The 17,842-nt window shown below is 44.3% G+C and overlaps 1 protein-coding gene across 1 annotated transcript in view; it reads right to left on the reverse strand.

Annotated features, from left to right (window-relative positions):
- LOC149431463 (glucagon receptor-like) overlaps positions 1-17,842 on the reverse strand; it is a 164,696-nt gene that overhangs the window by 8,642 nt on the left and 138,212 nt on the right. The window contains exons 10-12 of the mRNA XM_089665583.1: positions 17,501-17,589; positions 2,014-2,152; positions 1,041-1,082 (exon numbers count right to left, since the gene is read on the reverse strand). Coding sequence (XP_089521709.1) covers positions 1,041-1,082; positions 2,014-2,152; positions 17,501-17,589 — 270 coding nt within the window. The remainder of the gene's footprint in view (positions 1-1,040; positions 1,083-2,013; positions 2,153-17,500; positions 17,590-17,842) is intronic.

Raw genomic sequence — 17,842 nt, forward strand, 5'->3', positions numbered from 1 at the left:
GGAAATTGGTCAACATCTAAGCTCTTTTTTGTACATTTATCCACATTAAGCTCCCCAAAAAACAAGCTTAATGTCCCCCATTTTCTTTGTGGCAGGCCGATATATATGAAACTTCTAGGACATGCTTGGGAAGTTGAGAATTTGGGCTGTGCAAAGTTTCAAGTCAATTGATTGAGATTTCGGCACATTATGGTACGTTAAGCACTGTTTACATTAAGCTGTTCACATGAAATGTATTAGCACTGTAAAATACAGCTTAATGTGAATAACTTTTGGTGTGATTTACCAAATGATCTGAAATTTTCAGAATATATTACCATAGATAGAGTCTTCTATTGTGTGAAGTTTGGGGGAAATTGGTAAACATCTAAGCTCTTTTTTGTACGTTAAGCCACATTAAGCTCCCCAAAAAACAAGCTTAATGTCCCCCATTTTCTTTGTGGCAGGCCGACATCTATGAAATGTCTAGGACATGTTTGGGATGTTGAGAACTTGGGCTGTGCAAAGTTTCAAGTCAATTGATTGAGATTTACGCAGTTTATTACACGTTAAGCTACATTAAGCCATTTTCCCTTTAAATGTTTTAGTCTGTCCCGTACCCACTCAATGGCCCTAAGTGGCTGTTGCTAGATCTAAAAGGCTTTAATGTGTACAGTCAGCTTCATTCATATTTCTGTATGGGAATAAATAGGTTCATAGGCATGCGCACAGAGTGTGGCAATTGTGCCTAGGCACACCCTAATCACCCAGTGCGCATTAGCATTATCACTATGTGTGGCAGCAGAGAGATTGGAAAGAACTCCCTCTTACCAGCTCTGTCATAGGATAAGTGATTACCCACTTCTTTCACTGTGTTGACAGAGAAATTATTGTGCTGGGGCCATATATATGTAGACACACACGTGTTTGAGCTTTGGGGTGCACATCCTAATGCTATAGGTCGTGCACACCTATGAATAGGTTGTTGCTGCTTATAGCATCCAGGTACATACAGTAGATGCTTCTCTAGCTGTGGATAACAGCTGCTTGCTTTCACTCACCTCTTTATTGTTAAAGCAGTACAGCACAGAGACCAGCAAACCCTGCAAGAGAGAGAAAGTGAATTGAAGGTTGTAATTTTAGCTACATATTCCTGCTGGTTCAGACTAATATAGAATCACCCCCTTGCTTGTGTACATCAATATCCCCAATGTATCAAACAGAGGAAATTGCAATTTGTATTATTATACAGGATTAATATAGCACCAACAGTTTGCACAGTGCTTTACAATATAAAGAAAGACAGTACACTCACAATAAGTTTCAATACGGAAGGATTAGGAGGTTCCTGTTCATGGAACTTACAATCTAAAAGGAGGGGAAGGTGGTCGAAATAGTAATAGCTGCAGTCGATGAACTGCTAGACATGGCCAAAGTCTGTTTTTTTTTTTTAAGTATGGGGGTAACCACTGCATGTTGTAGAGGGGAGGGAAAGGTGCCCATAGAGAGGGAGAGATTGAAGATATGGCTTAGAGAGTGTAGGATAGAGTAGGAAAGGGACCGTAGTAGTTGTGAGGGGACAAGGGATGAGATGGGCCTCAGAAAGGAGTTTGGTCACTTCCCCAGTGGTTAGAAGGTAAACGGAGGAAAGTATTGAATGTGTTATTGGACCTGGTATGTTGGTTGGAAGAGAAATCTAGACAGTTGTAGAGAAGCCATGCGTATTTATGAAAAAATTAGCAGAGCTATTTCATGCTGTGAAACTGCATGTTCGTCCATTCTGTGCAGATGGTGCAAAAACTGATGTCATGCAAAGGGCGTGAATCAGGACAATACCACATTATGACCCCTCGATGTAGCTGATGAGCATATCATATACTAATGGCAATAAAATAGCCTAGTACCATTTGATTTTGCTGGAATTGCCTCAGAACAAACATACATGACAGGACAAATAGCTCAGTCATTTTTTTTTCTCTATAAATGGACAGCTTTGTGTAAATGATCCACATTTTTACTTATTGCTAGGCTCACCTGGAAAGAGCTGCAAAAGAGGGTGAATAAGACTTTGATATATCGCAGAGTTCCCGATGCTTGCTCATCTGTGTCAAACATGAACATTACTTCATGAATCCCAAAAAGAGGAATCAGTGTCAGTGTAGCCTTGGCCAATCTGTGGAAGAGAGACTGAGAATTATAAATTGTGAATGGAAATAGGTTTTGCAGTATTTATATCTCATGAGTCAATCCACCCAAAAGTGATATTTAATTAGCAGATGGGTTTGCAATACATTAAACCACACACTGGCTTCTTGTATATCCCCAGAGTCTGCAGTGTACCATCTTCTCACCCTTCAGAATATGGGGGAATAGTTTGAAATACTAAATTGTTATAAGGACAAATGAGTTTTTGGAAAGGATTCAGAGGTGGACAACTAAATAAGGAGCTGTAAATCCTACTTACTAGGAAATAAATATAAATTTTTTTGTCTTACCTTCCTCTAGACCAGGTGTACAGAATTCACAGAGGTCCCATCAGTAAAAAGTTTTTTCTAACTGAGGTCCAAATCTCATGCGCCATCCTTCACATCACAGCCTCCCTTCTCTTATATCACAATCCCGATCTTACATCAGTGTCCTCAGTCCTCCCTGCATATCACAATCCCCCCCACCTTTGCATCACAGTCCCCCACTTCACATCAAAGTTTCCCCTTCACATTACCCCCCACTGTGGTGTACTCCTTTCACATCACTTCCCCCAGCCATGTCCCAGGGGCGTATCTACAGAGAGGCAAACAAGGCATTTGCCTTGGGCGGCATTTTATAGGAGGGAAGCATGCCCCCAGGCAGAAGGGACACTGGTTGGTGTGAGTGGCAGGGCCGAGGGGGGGGGACAGCTGACACACAAAGTAGAGGGCGGAGTGGTGGGTGGATCTCCGGTGTGTGTGCAGGGAGTGGTCGGGGGCCAGGATCCGCTGTCAGGCAGGCTCCAGTCAGGATCTGCAGTGTGCACTGGACTGTGTGGGGTGGGTGAGGCCAGCGGGTGCCAATGGATGGCCTGTGTAGGAGAAGGAAGAAGAAGATGAGGTCAGGGTGGAGGAGGCCCCCCGCTCTTTGTTGCAGTTGGCGCTGGAGATCCTGGTGGAGATGGGACACAGGCTCACCTATTGTTCCTGGCACCAGATCCTGACACCATGTGGAGGAACCGCTGCTGGACAGGTAAGAGCTGGTTGGAGGACTGGTGCTTTCCCACTCCTGTCCCGCTGCCCCCCCCTCTTGTCCCGCTGCCCCCCCTCTTGCCCTGTCCTGAAGGGGTGGATCCTAAACAGGAAGAGTTGGGACAAATTCAGATGAAGGGCACCCGATTTTAGTCTTGCCTAGGGCAGCACAATACCAAAATACACCACTTCATGTCCTCTGCCCCCATTCTTATTACCCCCCTCCCCCAACATACACACAGTGTCCTTCTTTCCCCCTTCACATCATCTTCATTCACACTTGTGCGACTTGACATGTGACTTTTGACACAAAGTCGTATGACAAATAGCAGCCATTGTTTTCAATGGCACCTGTTCAGATCTGTGTGACTTAGAAAAGTTGCCTGTGCTACTTTGATGTGACTTTTGATGCAACTTAGTGCCAATGAGTGTAAAGTTGGATCAAGACGCATAAAAGTTGACCTCCAAAGTTGCAATGGAAGTCTTGAGACTTTGGAGTTACGCAAGTGTGGATGGAGCCTCACTCTTCTGCCTTACACAGATACATCAAGCTGGAGGCAGGACAGTTCTGGACAGAAGGCTGGAGCTGCTGAAGTTAACTTTTCATATTAATAAGCTAGTGATTGGTTGCTAGGACCTCCCTGCTCCCTAGCAACCAGTCACCTGCTGGTCAACTTGAAAAGTTAACTCTGGCAGTTCCCGCCCCCCATCCAGAGCTGTCCTGCTTCCTGCTCTCTCTCTTTGTATCTGTATCGACAGCAGAGGCTGGGGGGAATAACTCATAAATGATGTAACTGCAGCAGTCCAGATTGGACAGTGATCCGTTCTGGATCTGGACCGTGGTCCACCATTTAATGAATCCTGCTCTAGATCAATGGTGGTTAACTTTCTCAATATGGGGGAGGTAAGGGGGTCTAATGTTCAGCCCCCTACATTACCAAAGGTCAAAACATAAAATTCAGTGACTATTCATCATCAGAGACAGTAGACACCAAACAGGAAATTAGTCAAAGGCTCTTACCATGATACGTCAAGAGATGGTCAGAGAATGTAGACATCAAACAATAGATGGTCAGAGACTGTAGACATATTACAGGGGATGGTCAGAGATTGAAGACATAACACAAGAGATGGTCATAAACTGCAGATATGAAACAGGAGATGGTTAGAGATTGAAGACATAATACAAGAAATGGCCAGAGACTGCAGATATGATGCAGGAGACTGTCAGAGACTGTGACTATGCTACAGGAATTGCTGGAGACGTGGGACATGCTTCAAGAGACAGGCATAGACTACTGACTTATTATATGAGGCTCAGTGGTGTATTTAGGTATTGTGCTGCCCTAGGCAACACAAAAACTGTGTGCCCCCCCTTCCTCAATGAGAGAGTTGAGTGTGTGAGTATGTACAGTTGCAAGAAAAAGTATGTGAACCCCTTGGGATTACGTGGAGTTTTGCATGAATTGGGCATAAAATGTGCTCTGAACGTCATCTAAGTCACAACAATAGAAGAACACAGTCTGCTGAACATAATACTACACAAACATTAGATGTTGCCATGGTTTAATTGCACATAACATGTAAACATTCACAGTGCAGGGAGGAAAAAGTATGTGAACCTTTGGACTTAATAACTGGTTGACCCTCCTTTGGCAGCAATAACCTCAACCAAATGTTTCCTGTAGTTGCAGATCAGACCTGCACAACGATCTGGAGTCATTTTGGAGCACTCCTCTTCACAAAACTAATAAAATAAACTTATATATAAAATCTATATATAAAATCGAGCGCAGTGTATAGGTGTAAGTACGGTAACTGCTTGCACAAAAAGGCACCTCGGGAACCTCCAAAGTAATTGATAAAGAATGAGAGTGCAGCGCTAACCCAAATAGCGATTAAACATATGATAGACCACATATGATAGTGGATCAGTAAAATGTCAGTGTAAGTTCATCAGATGTGCTGAAAATGCATACAGTCTCCAATATGTAAAAAACCAAAAGTAGTGACTTTCAGAAATGATAATAGCCAAATAATGCACTAACCAGATAGCGCATATTAAAGCGCATGGAGCATTTAAGACCTGCCCCTGGTGCTCAGCCACTGTATCACTGGAGCCAGGAGATGTCATCTATAGGGTGACCACTAGTTGTCATCTATCCGGATGGAAGCTGAGTCCAGCCACTGTATTAGAGGATCAGGCGGATGTCATCTATAGGGCGACCACTAGATGTCATCCGTTCCAGGAGGAGCTGTGTCATGGATCCAGGGATGTCACTTGCAGATGTGTCCTTTGCTCAGCACAGCCCCAGGACCTTCAGAATTACAGGCTCCCCAGAAATAAAGAGCCCGTGGAAAAAGGTCTCAAATAGTGTGATATCGTTTATTAAAGTAGGTAAATAATCAGAAAAGAACTTACTAACAACGGTTCAGCTGCTCATAAACGGCCAGACCAGAGGTACATGTACACAGGATATAAATAGCTTGGCACTTCCCTAACGCGCATCGTGTGAGTACACATCATCAGAGGGACTGTGCCAGTGGTAAAAGGAGTGTTTTTATACATAAAAAAGCGCCAAAATACACCGCAATGCGGCGCCGCCGTTATTGCCGGTTCGCGCATGCGCAGTAGCGGTCGCGCGGTCGCGCATGCGCACTAGCGTTCGCGGCAGCCATTTTTAAGAAGCCAAAACACATTATGGACATACAAGTGTTGGTTCAGCAGTAATCTTAGTGGGAACAAGATACTGCATTCCTAAATCAACACGGGGCAAGTGGATTAGCTGAAATTACACATGGAACATACTTAATGCCCCATTGTAACAAGAACAGCGTGGTGAAACAATATTAAGAAATATATTAAACTAGAAAATACTAAGGTGCATCGACTTTTTACAGCGATTATAGCACTCCAATAGGAATGTACAGATAAAGGCAAAATACATCAAATACGTCAAACATATAAATTAAAACCACTCTGGTTAAAAAGTAATATCATTAAAAATATTAAATTTTAAAACCAATGTACTAAGATTAAGGTGCATCAACTTATTGAAAGCGATTATGTTACTCTAGTATGAATACAAGTAAAGACAAATTACGTCAAACATATAGATTAAAACCAATCTGGTTTATAATGTAAAATCATTAGAAATATTAAATTCTAAAAGTAATAATGTACTTTAGATCATAAACGATCGATCAGCTGGTATCGATGAAACAATTAATATCTAATTCTACGTTTAGTCCCTGTGGAACTTGGGACTGTAGAAGATATATCCATTTGGTCTCGAGCATGGAGACCGCTCGTTTTTTGTGGATACCCCTCCAGTTACTTTTGATGGTATCGATACCCACAAAACGCAGGGAATGTGGATTCCTATTGTGTCGCTGGCGGTAATGCATAGACAAGGAGTGCTCCTTGTAACCTTTCTTAATATTGACCAGGTGTTCTCTCAATCTGTCTCTCAGTCTCCTTGTCGTTCTACCTACATATTGCTTCCCGCAACTACATTCCAAAAGGTAGACAACATAGGAGCTGTAGCATGTGATCGTAGACTGAATGTCAAAAGATCTACCAGTTGAATTCGAACAGAAACTTTTTATCGGGTTCTTGTGAATTCCATTACAAGTGCATATCATACATCTGTTACAAGGAAAAAACCCTTTTCTATTTAGAAAGTCAAACGTGAGTTGCTTTGGGGGATTGACAATGTTGGGGGCTAGTCTGTTTCTTAGTGAAGGTGCTTTTCTGTAGATGATTTCTGGATGCTCCGGTAAGGCTTTACACATCACCGGGTCACTCTTAAGAATGTTCCAGTTCTTCCTAATAATTCTGGCAACTTCTTTATATTGCATCGAAAAGGTAGTTGTAAAGGGACAGAAAATCTCTTTATTGGTCTTATGTTGTGTAGTTAGCAGGTTAGTCCTGTCCAAACTAGCCACTCGGTCAATCTCCATATCCAGTAGTTGGCTGTCATAGCCCTTTTCTATGAATCTTGTTCTAAGAATGTTAGACTGTGCAATGAAATCTTGCATATTACCACAGTTCCGCCTTATCCGAAGAAATTGTCCCCTGGGGATGTTATCCAGCCACCTAGGCAGGTGGCAACTGTCTTTTGGGATGTACCCATTTCTGTCTGTGCTTTTAAAAAAGGTTTTGGTGGTAATTTTAGTGCCATCATTGATGAGGGTGAGATCCAGAAAATCAATACTACTGTAACTATGATTAAAAGTGAGCTTAATATTTAAGTTGTTGTAGTTTAGAGTGGTAAAGAAATTTTGTAGTGAGGAATCATCGCCATCCCATAGCAACACAATATCGTCTATGCAATCAGCGATCACATGAATCTGGACCTCACACAAAGGTCCCGTACAGCGATCCTCCGGACACAGCGGGCACTGGATCGCGGTGCTGCGCTCTCCCAGGGAGCACGTACAGGCAGGTAATGTGGGAGGACGTTTATAAATGGCAATTTGCTCTTGCGTTGCTCCCGTCCAGCCGTTTATGTACATAGGCCGGATGGGAAGTGGTTAAAATCCATACCAGACTCAAAGGGCTTGGTATGGATTGGGGGGGACCACACACTGTTTTTTTCTGGAATTTTATCTGGCAATAGATTTGTTTATGCTCAGCTGTCAGGGGAGAGCCCCACTAATGACTCCGGTTGTTTACTAGTTGTTAAGGACACTGGCGGCCGCACACTTCTTGACAACCAGCTAAAGTCACACAAAGCAAAAAATGCATTAAAAAAAAAACTGCAAAAAACAAATTAAAAACGGGTGTAAAAAAAAATAAAAACTGCAAAAATGCACCCAAAAAAAAGCATCAACCGCAATCTGCATAGATGTGAACCTGGCCTTAATTTGCACTGAATCTGCACTGAACATATGTGAAGAGGCATTATTAGAAAGCAATGTTATTTCACAAGTCATACAAATTAGATGCGGCTCAAAATACACCCACCAGCCAATTTATTAGATAAACCTTACTAGTGCCAAGAAAATCTCCCCCACACTATGACACCACCACCAGCCTGAGCCGTTGATTCAAGGCAGGATGGATCCATGCTTTCATGTTGTTTACTCCAAATTCTGACCCTACCATCTGAATGTCGCAGCTGAAATTGAATGTCCGTTTTTCTCTGACATCAACAAGGCATTTTCCTCCACACAACTGGATATTTTCTCTTTTTCAGACAATTCTCTGTAAACTCTAGAGATGGTTGTGTGTGAAAATCCTAATAGATCAGGAGGTTTTGAAATACTCAAAGCAGCCAGCCTGGCACCAACAACCATGTCATGTTCAACGTCACTTCAATCCCCTTTCTTCCCCATTCTGATGCTCAGTTTGAGCTTCAGCAAGCTGTCTTCACCACGTCTAGATGATTAAATGCATTGAGTCGCTGCCATGTGATTGGCTGGTTAGCAATTTGTGTTACCAAGCAATTAAACAAGTGGACCTAATAAAGTGGCCGGTGAGTATGTGAATGGCTCTAACTGGCTGGATCACCAGACCAAAATAGAAGACAGAGCATTTGTTGTGGCTGTATTATGTATGTGCCTTTTTTATGTTGTTTCTCTTTTCAATAAAAATATAGTAAAAGAAAATAAAAGAAATAAAGCTAAAAAAGAAAACAAATGCATCCATCAAATCTATGAATTGGTAAGGTGCAACATAGTAACGGTTTGCTTTTGGGATTTATACTGCTTTAGTATTCTTTCACGTGAACAGAAATAAAAGTCTAGGTTTTTACATTTAAAAAAAAAGGGTTTTCTTTTTGTTGGCCTGTACATTGTTGATCCTTTCAAAGTGATATTAGCTAATTGCTAAAATAAAGAAAAAGCATATTTGTCGTAGGTGTATTCATATTCCAGCCATCACGCGGTGGAGACGCTGTTTTCACAAGGATCTGCCAAGGATGGATTCTGCTGCTGGCACACCACGTATAATTAATGCATTACATATGCTGCTGGCACACCACATTGATGTATACAGGAGCGAAGGGCAAGTTTTTTTTCTTATTTTGGACTGACAAACAACAAGATGGCACAGAAATACATACAATTAAAGCATTATGTATAGCAGTTGGAGAGGGTTTACCATGGCCTAAATGTGTGTTTGTTCCATCTGTCATTTATGTACTAATTTACATTCACTCTGCATTTTCATTTAAGTTCCAGCTATACCGCGTATTGACAGTTAAAACCTAAGTTTACCTACAAAAAACCCCAAAATCAGCACAAGAGACATTATTATTATTATTATTATACAGTATTTATAAAGCGCCAATGGTTCGCTCAGCGCTGTACATTACAAAGGGGGACAGAACATGAGACAGAACAATACCAATACAATGCAAAACATGAGGGGATCGAGGGCCCTGCTCTTTGGAGCTTACAATCTAGGAGGGAGGGGATGGTGACACAGGAGGAGATAGCTGTGGGGGATGGAGTGGTGGGAAGAGTGGAGGAGGTCGGTCAAGTTAGCAGGGGGTGGGGTAGGCTTCCCTGAAGAGATGGGTTTTTAGGGTGCGCCTAAAGGAGAGGAGAGTAGGTGATAATCTGATGGGTTGGGGCAGGGAGTTCCAGAGGATGGGTGACACCCTGGAGAAGTCCTGGAGGCGGGCATGGGAGGAGGAGACCAGGGAACTAGAGAGAAGGAGGTCTTGTGAGGAGCGGAGTGTGCGTGTTGGGCGGTACTTGGATATTAGGTCAGTGATGTAGTTCGGGGCAGTATGGTGGACGGCTTTGTACGTCAGTGTTAGGATTTTGAATTTGATCCGTTGCGCAATCGGAAGCCAGTGGAGGGATTGGCAGAGGGGGGTGGCGGAGAAGGAGCGGTTGGAAAGGTGAACGAGTCTGGCAGCCGTATTCAGGATGGACTGAAGCGGGGATAGCCAGCGGCGAGGCAGGCCAGTGAGGAGGGAGTTGTAGTAGTCGAGTCGTGATATGATGAGGGAGTGGATGAGCTGTTTAGTGGTTTCTGGGGTTAGGAATGCGCATATTTTGGTGATGTTGCGGAGGTGGAGTCTGCACGAGTTTGTTAAAGAGTGGACTTGGGGCTGGAAGGATAGGTTGGAGTCCAGAATGACACCAAGTACTCTGGCCTGCGGGGCGGGTTTGATATTGGCGTTGTTGGATGTGATGGAGAAGTCAATGGGGGGTGGGGTCCAGGCTGGGGGGAAGACAAGATTTCTGAGCAGTGTGGTCAGGTTCAGGTGCAGATTGCAGTCTATTGACTTCTATGGGAACCGTTCCTAAACCTCACGTCATCATTTGTGAACAGGATAAAACCCTGACCTGAACCTAACCTGAACAACTGCTGTATCAATTAGTTGTGAAGCCTGAGCTTCAATCTGCACCGCACATGTGTGAATCCAGCCTTACACCCCGGTCACACCGATCAGAGTTTGAAATCAAGCAACTTCCAGTGAAGTCGTGTGATTTCAGAGTCGGATGGTATTCTGACTTGAGGTGCGACTTGTAAGACATCTGCGGCTTGCAAGGCACAGATGTCTATGCTAGTCGCACCCAAAATAGTACATGCACTACTTTAGAAATTGGTGTGGCTCCGACCAAGTCGGAATCGCACCAATATGACCAATTTGATTGCGGACAATACGGTGCGACTTGCCATGTGATTTGCAAGTTGCTTGGCACAGCAAATCACATGCCAAGCCACACCTGGTGTGACAGGGGCCTTAGTGATCACATACCCTCTGTTCTCAGCTGTATGAGGAGCTCAGAAATCTGGGGGAGAAAAAACAGCAGTACACCGATCTTCCCAGTGAAAGGTTATGCGAGGGGTGGGGGACATACCAGAACAAGTATAATCATTGGCTCTCATCACAGCCAGAAAACTGACCATGTTGTGCTCTCATGCCTAGAGTGGTCAGTTTTTAATAGAAAAGCAGAGGGACTGGCAGGAACACCAGGGATTTCACACAGAGGAAGCAATACAAAGAACAGGATACTTTTTCATACAAGAACATGGTACAACAGGCACATATCAGGAATATGAAATGTTGGGTTTACATATTATTTAATGTACAGTATGTTATTCTTCTGTTTTAATGGGCTACTATTTTTGTATTGACTTGAGTTCTGCTTTTAATAAGAATGAAAAAAATACTGATGTCCAAGGTGGCGTACCTGAAGCTTTGGTTTAGAGCCCTGGTGCCCAACCTGTGGCCTTAGGGCCTCATATGACCTTTTGGCACTTTGTGCAGCAGATACTAATATGTACATGGTACAGCAGGCACATACCAAGAATAGGAAATGTTGGGTTTACATATTTTTTAATAGAGGAGCTGTCACAGGCACTTATCAAAAGTGCCAACTATGGCCACCCTTTCTGTCTAGCGCCACCATTCATAGAAGCTGGCCGTATGACAGCTTCTAGGCATGACATAAGACCTATGATTGGAGGAGGTAGACCTTTCAATCATCTGCCAGTCCTCCATTCATAGATCATGTTTCATTCATAGAAACTGAGGTACAGCTTCTATGAATGGAGGAGCTGGTTGGAAATGGAAAGCATAGTCAGGAACTCTTGATTAAATCCTGTGACAGGTCCTTGGTTCTATTAAACCCCACCGAACAAGAAGATTATGGCAGGGGTGGGGTGAAGGCACTAGAACATTATGGCAGGGGTGGGGTGAAGGCACCAGAACATTATAGCAGGGGTGGGGTGAAGGCACCAGAAGGCTATAGCAGGGGTGGGGTGAAGGCACCAGAAGGCTATAGCAGGGGTGGGGTGAAGGCACCAGAACATTATGGCAGGGGTGGGGTGAAGGCACTAGAACATTATGGCAGGGGTGGGGTGATGGCACCAGAACATTATAGCAGGGGTGGGATGAAGACATCAGAAGGCTATAGCAGGGGTGGGGTGAAGTCACCAGAACATTATGGCAGGGGTGGGGTGAAGGCACCAGAAGACTATGGCAGGGGTGGGATGAAGACACCAGAATACTATGGCAGGGGTGGGGTGAAGGCACCAGATGACTATGGTAGGGGTGGGGTGAAGGCACCAGAAAACTATGGTAGAAGTGGGGTGAAGGCATCAGAAGGCTATGGCAGGGGTGGGGTGAAAGCACCAGAATACCATGGCAGGGGTTGGGTGAAGGCACCAGAAGATTATGGCAGGGGTGGGTGTAGGCACCAGAAGATTATGGCAGGGGTGGGGTGTAGGCATCAGAACATTATGGCTGGGGTGGGGTGTAGGCACCAGAACATTATGGCTGGGGTGGGGTGAAGGCAACAGAACATTATGGCAGGGGTGGGGTGAAGGCACCAGGACATTATGGCAGGGATGGGGTGAAGGCACCAGGACATTATGACAGGGATGAGGTGAAGGCAGCAGAAGGTTATGGCAGGGGTGGGGTGAAGGCACCAGAAGACAATAGCAGGGGTTGGGTGAAGGTTCCAGACAATTATAGCAGGGGTTGGGTGAAGGCTCCAGACAATTATAGCAGGGGTTGGGTGAAGGCTCCACACAATTTTGGCAGGGGTGGGGTGAAGGCACCAGAAGATTATGGCAGGGGTGGGGTGAAGGCACCAGAAGATTATGGCAGGGGTGGGGTGAAGGCACCAGAAGATAATGGCAGGCTTAGGTGTGAACCTGGGGTTAAAGCCTACTTGGACCTACCAAGGGAACATACCCCAAAAGTTTGTCCTGAAAATTGTATGCTAGTGCAAATAAAAACTGTATCACGGAGAGGACTCAATTGTCTCTAATGCCTAATGGAACTTTGCCTTAAATCAGTTAAACACATTTCAGGTGCATCAAAGTTGTAGGGCTCATTCACACCAGTCTGGACACAATTTGGTGCTATGTATGAGCGGTGTAATGCATCACTTTTGTAGCCTCCCTAGCGGTCTGATTATGTCAGTATTTCTGTGCTCAAAGCGGTACATTTTTTTTCATGGAAATATTTAGTTATTTTATTGTAGGCCGGTAATTCTTAGGAATAACTCACTGAAATCTGTCTGAACAAGAGTCTAGTAAACATCCCGGGTATGATAAAACTTGAAACACGAAATCATAAATTATAATTTAATAAATAATCATAAAAAATAATAATATAATAATAATAAATTTAATTCAATAATATAATCAAACCAAAAACACTGAAATTTGAAATATAGCGCCAAGTTCGCACATCGCTGAGCAAAGTCGCAGAATCGTTTTCAGTGTCTGATGAGGAATTTCCCCCACGAATCATTATCACTCAATTCTGCAAGTGGTTCTGATTTACTATCGCTGTTCTCTAGCTGGTCTAAAACTGCTTTTGACCTAAAGGGACGCTTTTTGGACGCCATGGACGTTTCTCAGTTTCCAGGCAGAAAGAACAGTAAAAATGCAGGCAGGGCGCCGGACAAAGCACTCGGGACAAAATGTATGTGAAATGGTTTTATACAGGAATGTTATACTATGTGATTTTAGTGAATGTCACTTTTTGACATTTTTAAATTTCCCGCCAGTTCCGTCCTCCGTACGTCCCGACGTCACAGGGAACGGAACCCGGAAGACGGATGCCGGTATCGGCCGGAGGAGATGGCCGGGGACACTGCAGGGGGGACATCGCGGGAGCAAAGCACAAGGTAAGTGCAGAAGGGATCCCGAAGCAGCGCTGCAGGGTATTCCCGAGTGTAGCTCGGGGTTACCGCTTTTGGTGCTGAAACTTTACCACCTCAATATAGAAATATGGTGTGAAAAGGGATCACAGAAAACAATTGTTTCCTATGTGCCCTTGCCTGGAGCCTGCATTGATCTACTTAGCTGAACAGCCATGGTGTGTATGAGCCCTCACAGCCATAGCCTGGGTAGAACAGCCTGCCCCCTACTGGCGTGCTGCTCTCTGTTCTGTTTTAAATGCCTCTATGAATTAGACCCTACGGGGTTTATTTACTAACGCTGGAGAGTTCAAAATCCGGCTGACTTCTGCATAGAAAACAATCAGCTTCTAACCTCAGCTTGTTCAATTAAAGAAGTTCTAAAGGCTCAAGGTGTTTTACCTTCATACATTCTATGCCTGAAGGTAAAAAACCTGTGTGCAGCATCCCCTCCAGCTCCCCCCCCTTGATTCAGCGATGTGCTCTGAAGTCTTGACTATGCCAGAACTCATTGGCTGAGACAGAAGCAGGAGCCATTGGCTCCCACTTCTGTCAATCACAGCCAGTTAGAAGAGAGAAGGGGCGGGGCTGAGCCAGGGCTCTGTGTGTGAATGGACACACAAAGCAGCAGGTGCCCCCATAGCAAACTGCTTGCTCTGGGGGCACTCAACAGCAGGTAAGTATAGACATTTTTGTTATTTAAAAAAAAAGTTGTATTTTTACTCTTTTGTTCAATTTTACAATGATTACTGTTTAAGTCTGTTCATCTTTTAGATGCCTTGCTAGCCCCTGAGGAAGTTACTTTAGTCCAGGGGCGGACTGACCATTTGGAAACTCGGGCTCTGCCCAAGGGCCCGGGGTCAGTAGGGGGCCCCATGAGATGCCCCTGGTACCTTTTTCATAGGCTTTTTTGAGTTTGGGCAAGGACACAGGGGTCCCATGATCCCCTATTGCCCGGGGACCCCATGAGTTGTTGGTCCACCCCTGCTCCAGTCGTGTTTTCCACACAGCTTGGACATTCCCCACCCTCTGAAGGAAGTAAATTGTATCTACCATCCCTACCTAACTTCCATTGGAACAGCCTGTAATTTGGTTGTAAGGGGGAAACAATCTGTGTTTCAGTTGTGCAATGCAATTTTAACATCTTCACAGTGGCCGAACACAAATGTGCGGCCTCCCGGTGTCTGGGCCTAGACGCCGAGGGGCCGCACATTTGTGTTCTATTAAAAAAGGACATATGTGCCGAGAGCGTGCACCCTGTGTGATCCCAGCACACATGTCCAGTACTCAAGGAAACTCACGGACACAGACTTTGTATCGGGACCTTTTCCGTGACATGACCCTAAACCCCGCCTCCTGAAACTCTTAAAGGGCGTGAAGGGGTTAAATACACGTTTGATATGTTTTAGATGTGAAGTGCTAATAAAGTAACAATTGATTTTATCTTTATGTGCTTAAAAAAGTCCATTAGTTATTGTTTTTGACACATTTATCCTTAATTGGGACGTGGCACTATGACATTTCCTGGGTGTGACCTCCTACCACCCGATGGTCACCCAACTTTTTTTGTATAATCTTAGAGTTGTCATGGTGATGGCATAGTACGCCTCCTGTGTGTGCAGAGCTGAGTTTAGTGTACACATGACGTATGCATGTGCTTGTCATCTACTTCAATTGAGGAAGTTGTCACATGAACATTACTCTTGCATGTACAATTATGCTTTTAAAAGGGTACTTTCAAGAGTACAAAGACTGCCCATTGCTGACCCCTAAAAATGCCAGATTTCTGGCTGTCCCCAGCTTAGTACTTACTAAATCACTGACTTGGAACAAACATGTAACAAGTACTAGCACTTTAATCCAGGTTGTATGTTTGTGCCTATGTCTCTAGCCTTACCCCAAACTCTTAAGAGACACTATATTGCCCAAAGTATTGGGCCTGCCCTTCAAATCACATAATTCAGGTGCTCCAATCCCCTCCATGGACACAGGTGTATAAAATCAAGCCCCTAGGCATGCAGACTGCTTCTACAAACATTTGTGAAAGAATGGGTCGCTCTCAGTAGCTCAGTGACACCAAGCGTGGCCCCGTGATAGGTGGCCACCTGTGCAATAAGTCCATCCGTGACATTTCCTGGCTACTAAATATTCCACGCTCAACTGTTAGTGGGATTGTAACAAAGTAGAAGCAACAGGGAACAGCAGCACCAAGTGGTAGGCCACATAAAATGACAGAGCGGGGTCAGCGCATGCTGAAGTTCACAGTGCGCAGAAGTCCCCAACTGTCTGCAGAGTTAATAGCTAAAGACCTCCAAGATTCATGTGGCCTTCAGATTAGCACAACAACAGTGCGTAGAGAACTTCATGGAATTTCTCTGGCAATCCGATGGATTTGGAGGTTGCCATGAGAATGGTACTTGCCTGAATGCATTATGCCAAGTGGAAAGTTTGGTGAAGGGGGGGGGGTGGATCCGGTGTGGGGTTGTTCTTCAGGGGTTGGGTTTGGCCCCCTAGTTACAGTGCAGGGAACTCTTAAAGTGTCAGCATACCAAGACATTTTGGACAATTTCATGCTCCCAACTTTGTGGGAAGAGTTTGGGGATGGCCTCTTCCTGTTCCAACATGACTGCGCACCAGTGCACAAAGCAAGGTCCATAAAGACATGGATGAGTGAGTTGTAGGTGGAGGAACTTGACTGGCCTGCACAGAGTCCTGACCTTTGGGATGAATTAGAGTGGAGACTGTGAGCCAGGCCTCCTCCCCCGACATCAGTGCCTGACCTGACAAATGTGCTTCTGGAAGAATGGTCCAACCTTCCCATAGACACCCTCCTAAACCTTGTGGACGGGCTTCCCAGAAGAGCTGAAGCTGGTATAGCTGCAAAGGATGGGCCAACTCAATATTGAACCCTACAGACTAAGACTGGTGGGTCATTAAAGGTCATGTGTGTGGAAAGGCAGGCGGCCCAATATAGTGCTATACACACACACGCTCAATTTTCCCTCTACATTGCCATTATACAAATGTAGCCCTGGCTCAGAAAGATCTGCTGCCGCCTCTTTCCTCCTGAAATATACCAAGTCACTTCCTGAGCCTCATAGCTATATATCTGCAGTGTTAGATCTAAGGCACTGTTGACTGACTGCTAACCTCAGATTTGGAGTTGGATGGTTCATGCTTCTCCTTGCTGGAGAGGAAGCTGTACCTGAAAACCTGCAGTGCAAGGATCTCCTTGCTTCTACTTCATTCTGTGCTTTGTCCTCTTTTGGAGAGCACATGCAAAGACATAATATTTTGTTATGTCCATACTTCAACAAGTAAGGTTTGTACATTACTGGAAACTATGGGCAAATCATTGTCTTGCAGAAATCATGAAACTGCTATGGTTCCTAAGCCCTGGTTCACACCAATGCAACTTGTAATGCAACTTGCCATTTCGAAGTCCCATAACAAGTCACATTCAATGTATGTCTATGGCCCCGTTCTAATAGCTGCAACTCAAGCTGCAGCGAGTTTAAAAAAAAAAGGCTCTTGCATTGTGCAACTTACATTGAGCTGTATGACTGTATAAAGTCATCTAAAGTGGCAGCAAGTCACAAAGAACAGTCAGAGGTTAAAGTCGCACCACTTTAAAGTTGCATTGGTGAAGACAGAGCCTAAGGGAATAAGCTGATAGGTCTCACCTTTGCTTGCAGTCAACACATCCTCTCTGAGGGTGTTTCAGTTTTGAAGATATCACCTTCAGGATCCTTAAAAAGATCAGAAGGTTGACCTGAAAAGGAAACAGAAAATCTTAACACATGGCAATATTAAAAATGCACTATTAAAGCACATTGTCCATTTCACTGCACAGTCACCACTGTAAAAGAGTAACGTGCCTCCATTATGTATGCTGATGAAACACTGTACACGTCTCTATAGTCAAGATTAGACTCCACTCTCCATAGTTATCTTAGGTGTTGGGTCCGATCATCTTAACCAAAACAGTTATACCAGATACATGAACAATGCACACTGAGATGTAA

The sequence above is a fragment of the Staurois parvus genome, unplaced genomic scaffold (genome assembly GCF_062004578.1).
Source record: "Staurois parvus isolate SC_StPar_1 unplaced genomic scaffold, SC_StPar_1.0 ptg002248l, whole genome shotgun sequence".
Classification (NCBI taxonomy): domain Eukaryota; kingdom Metazoa; phylum Chordata; class Amphibia; order Anura; family Ranidae; genus Staurois; species Staurois parvus.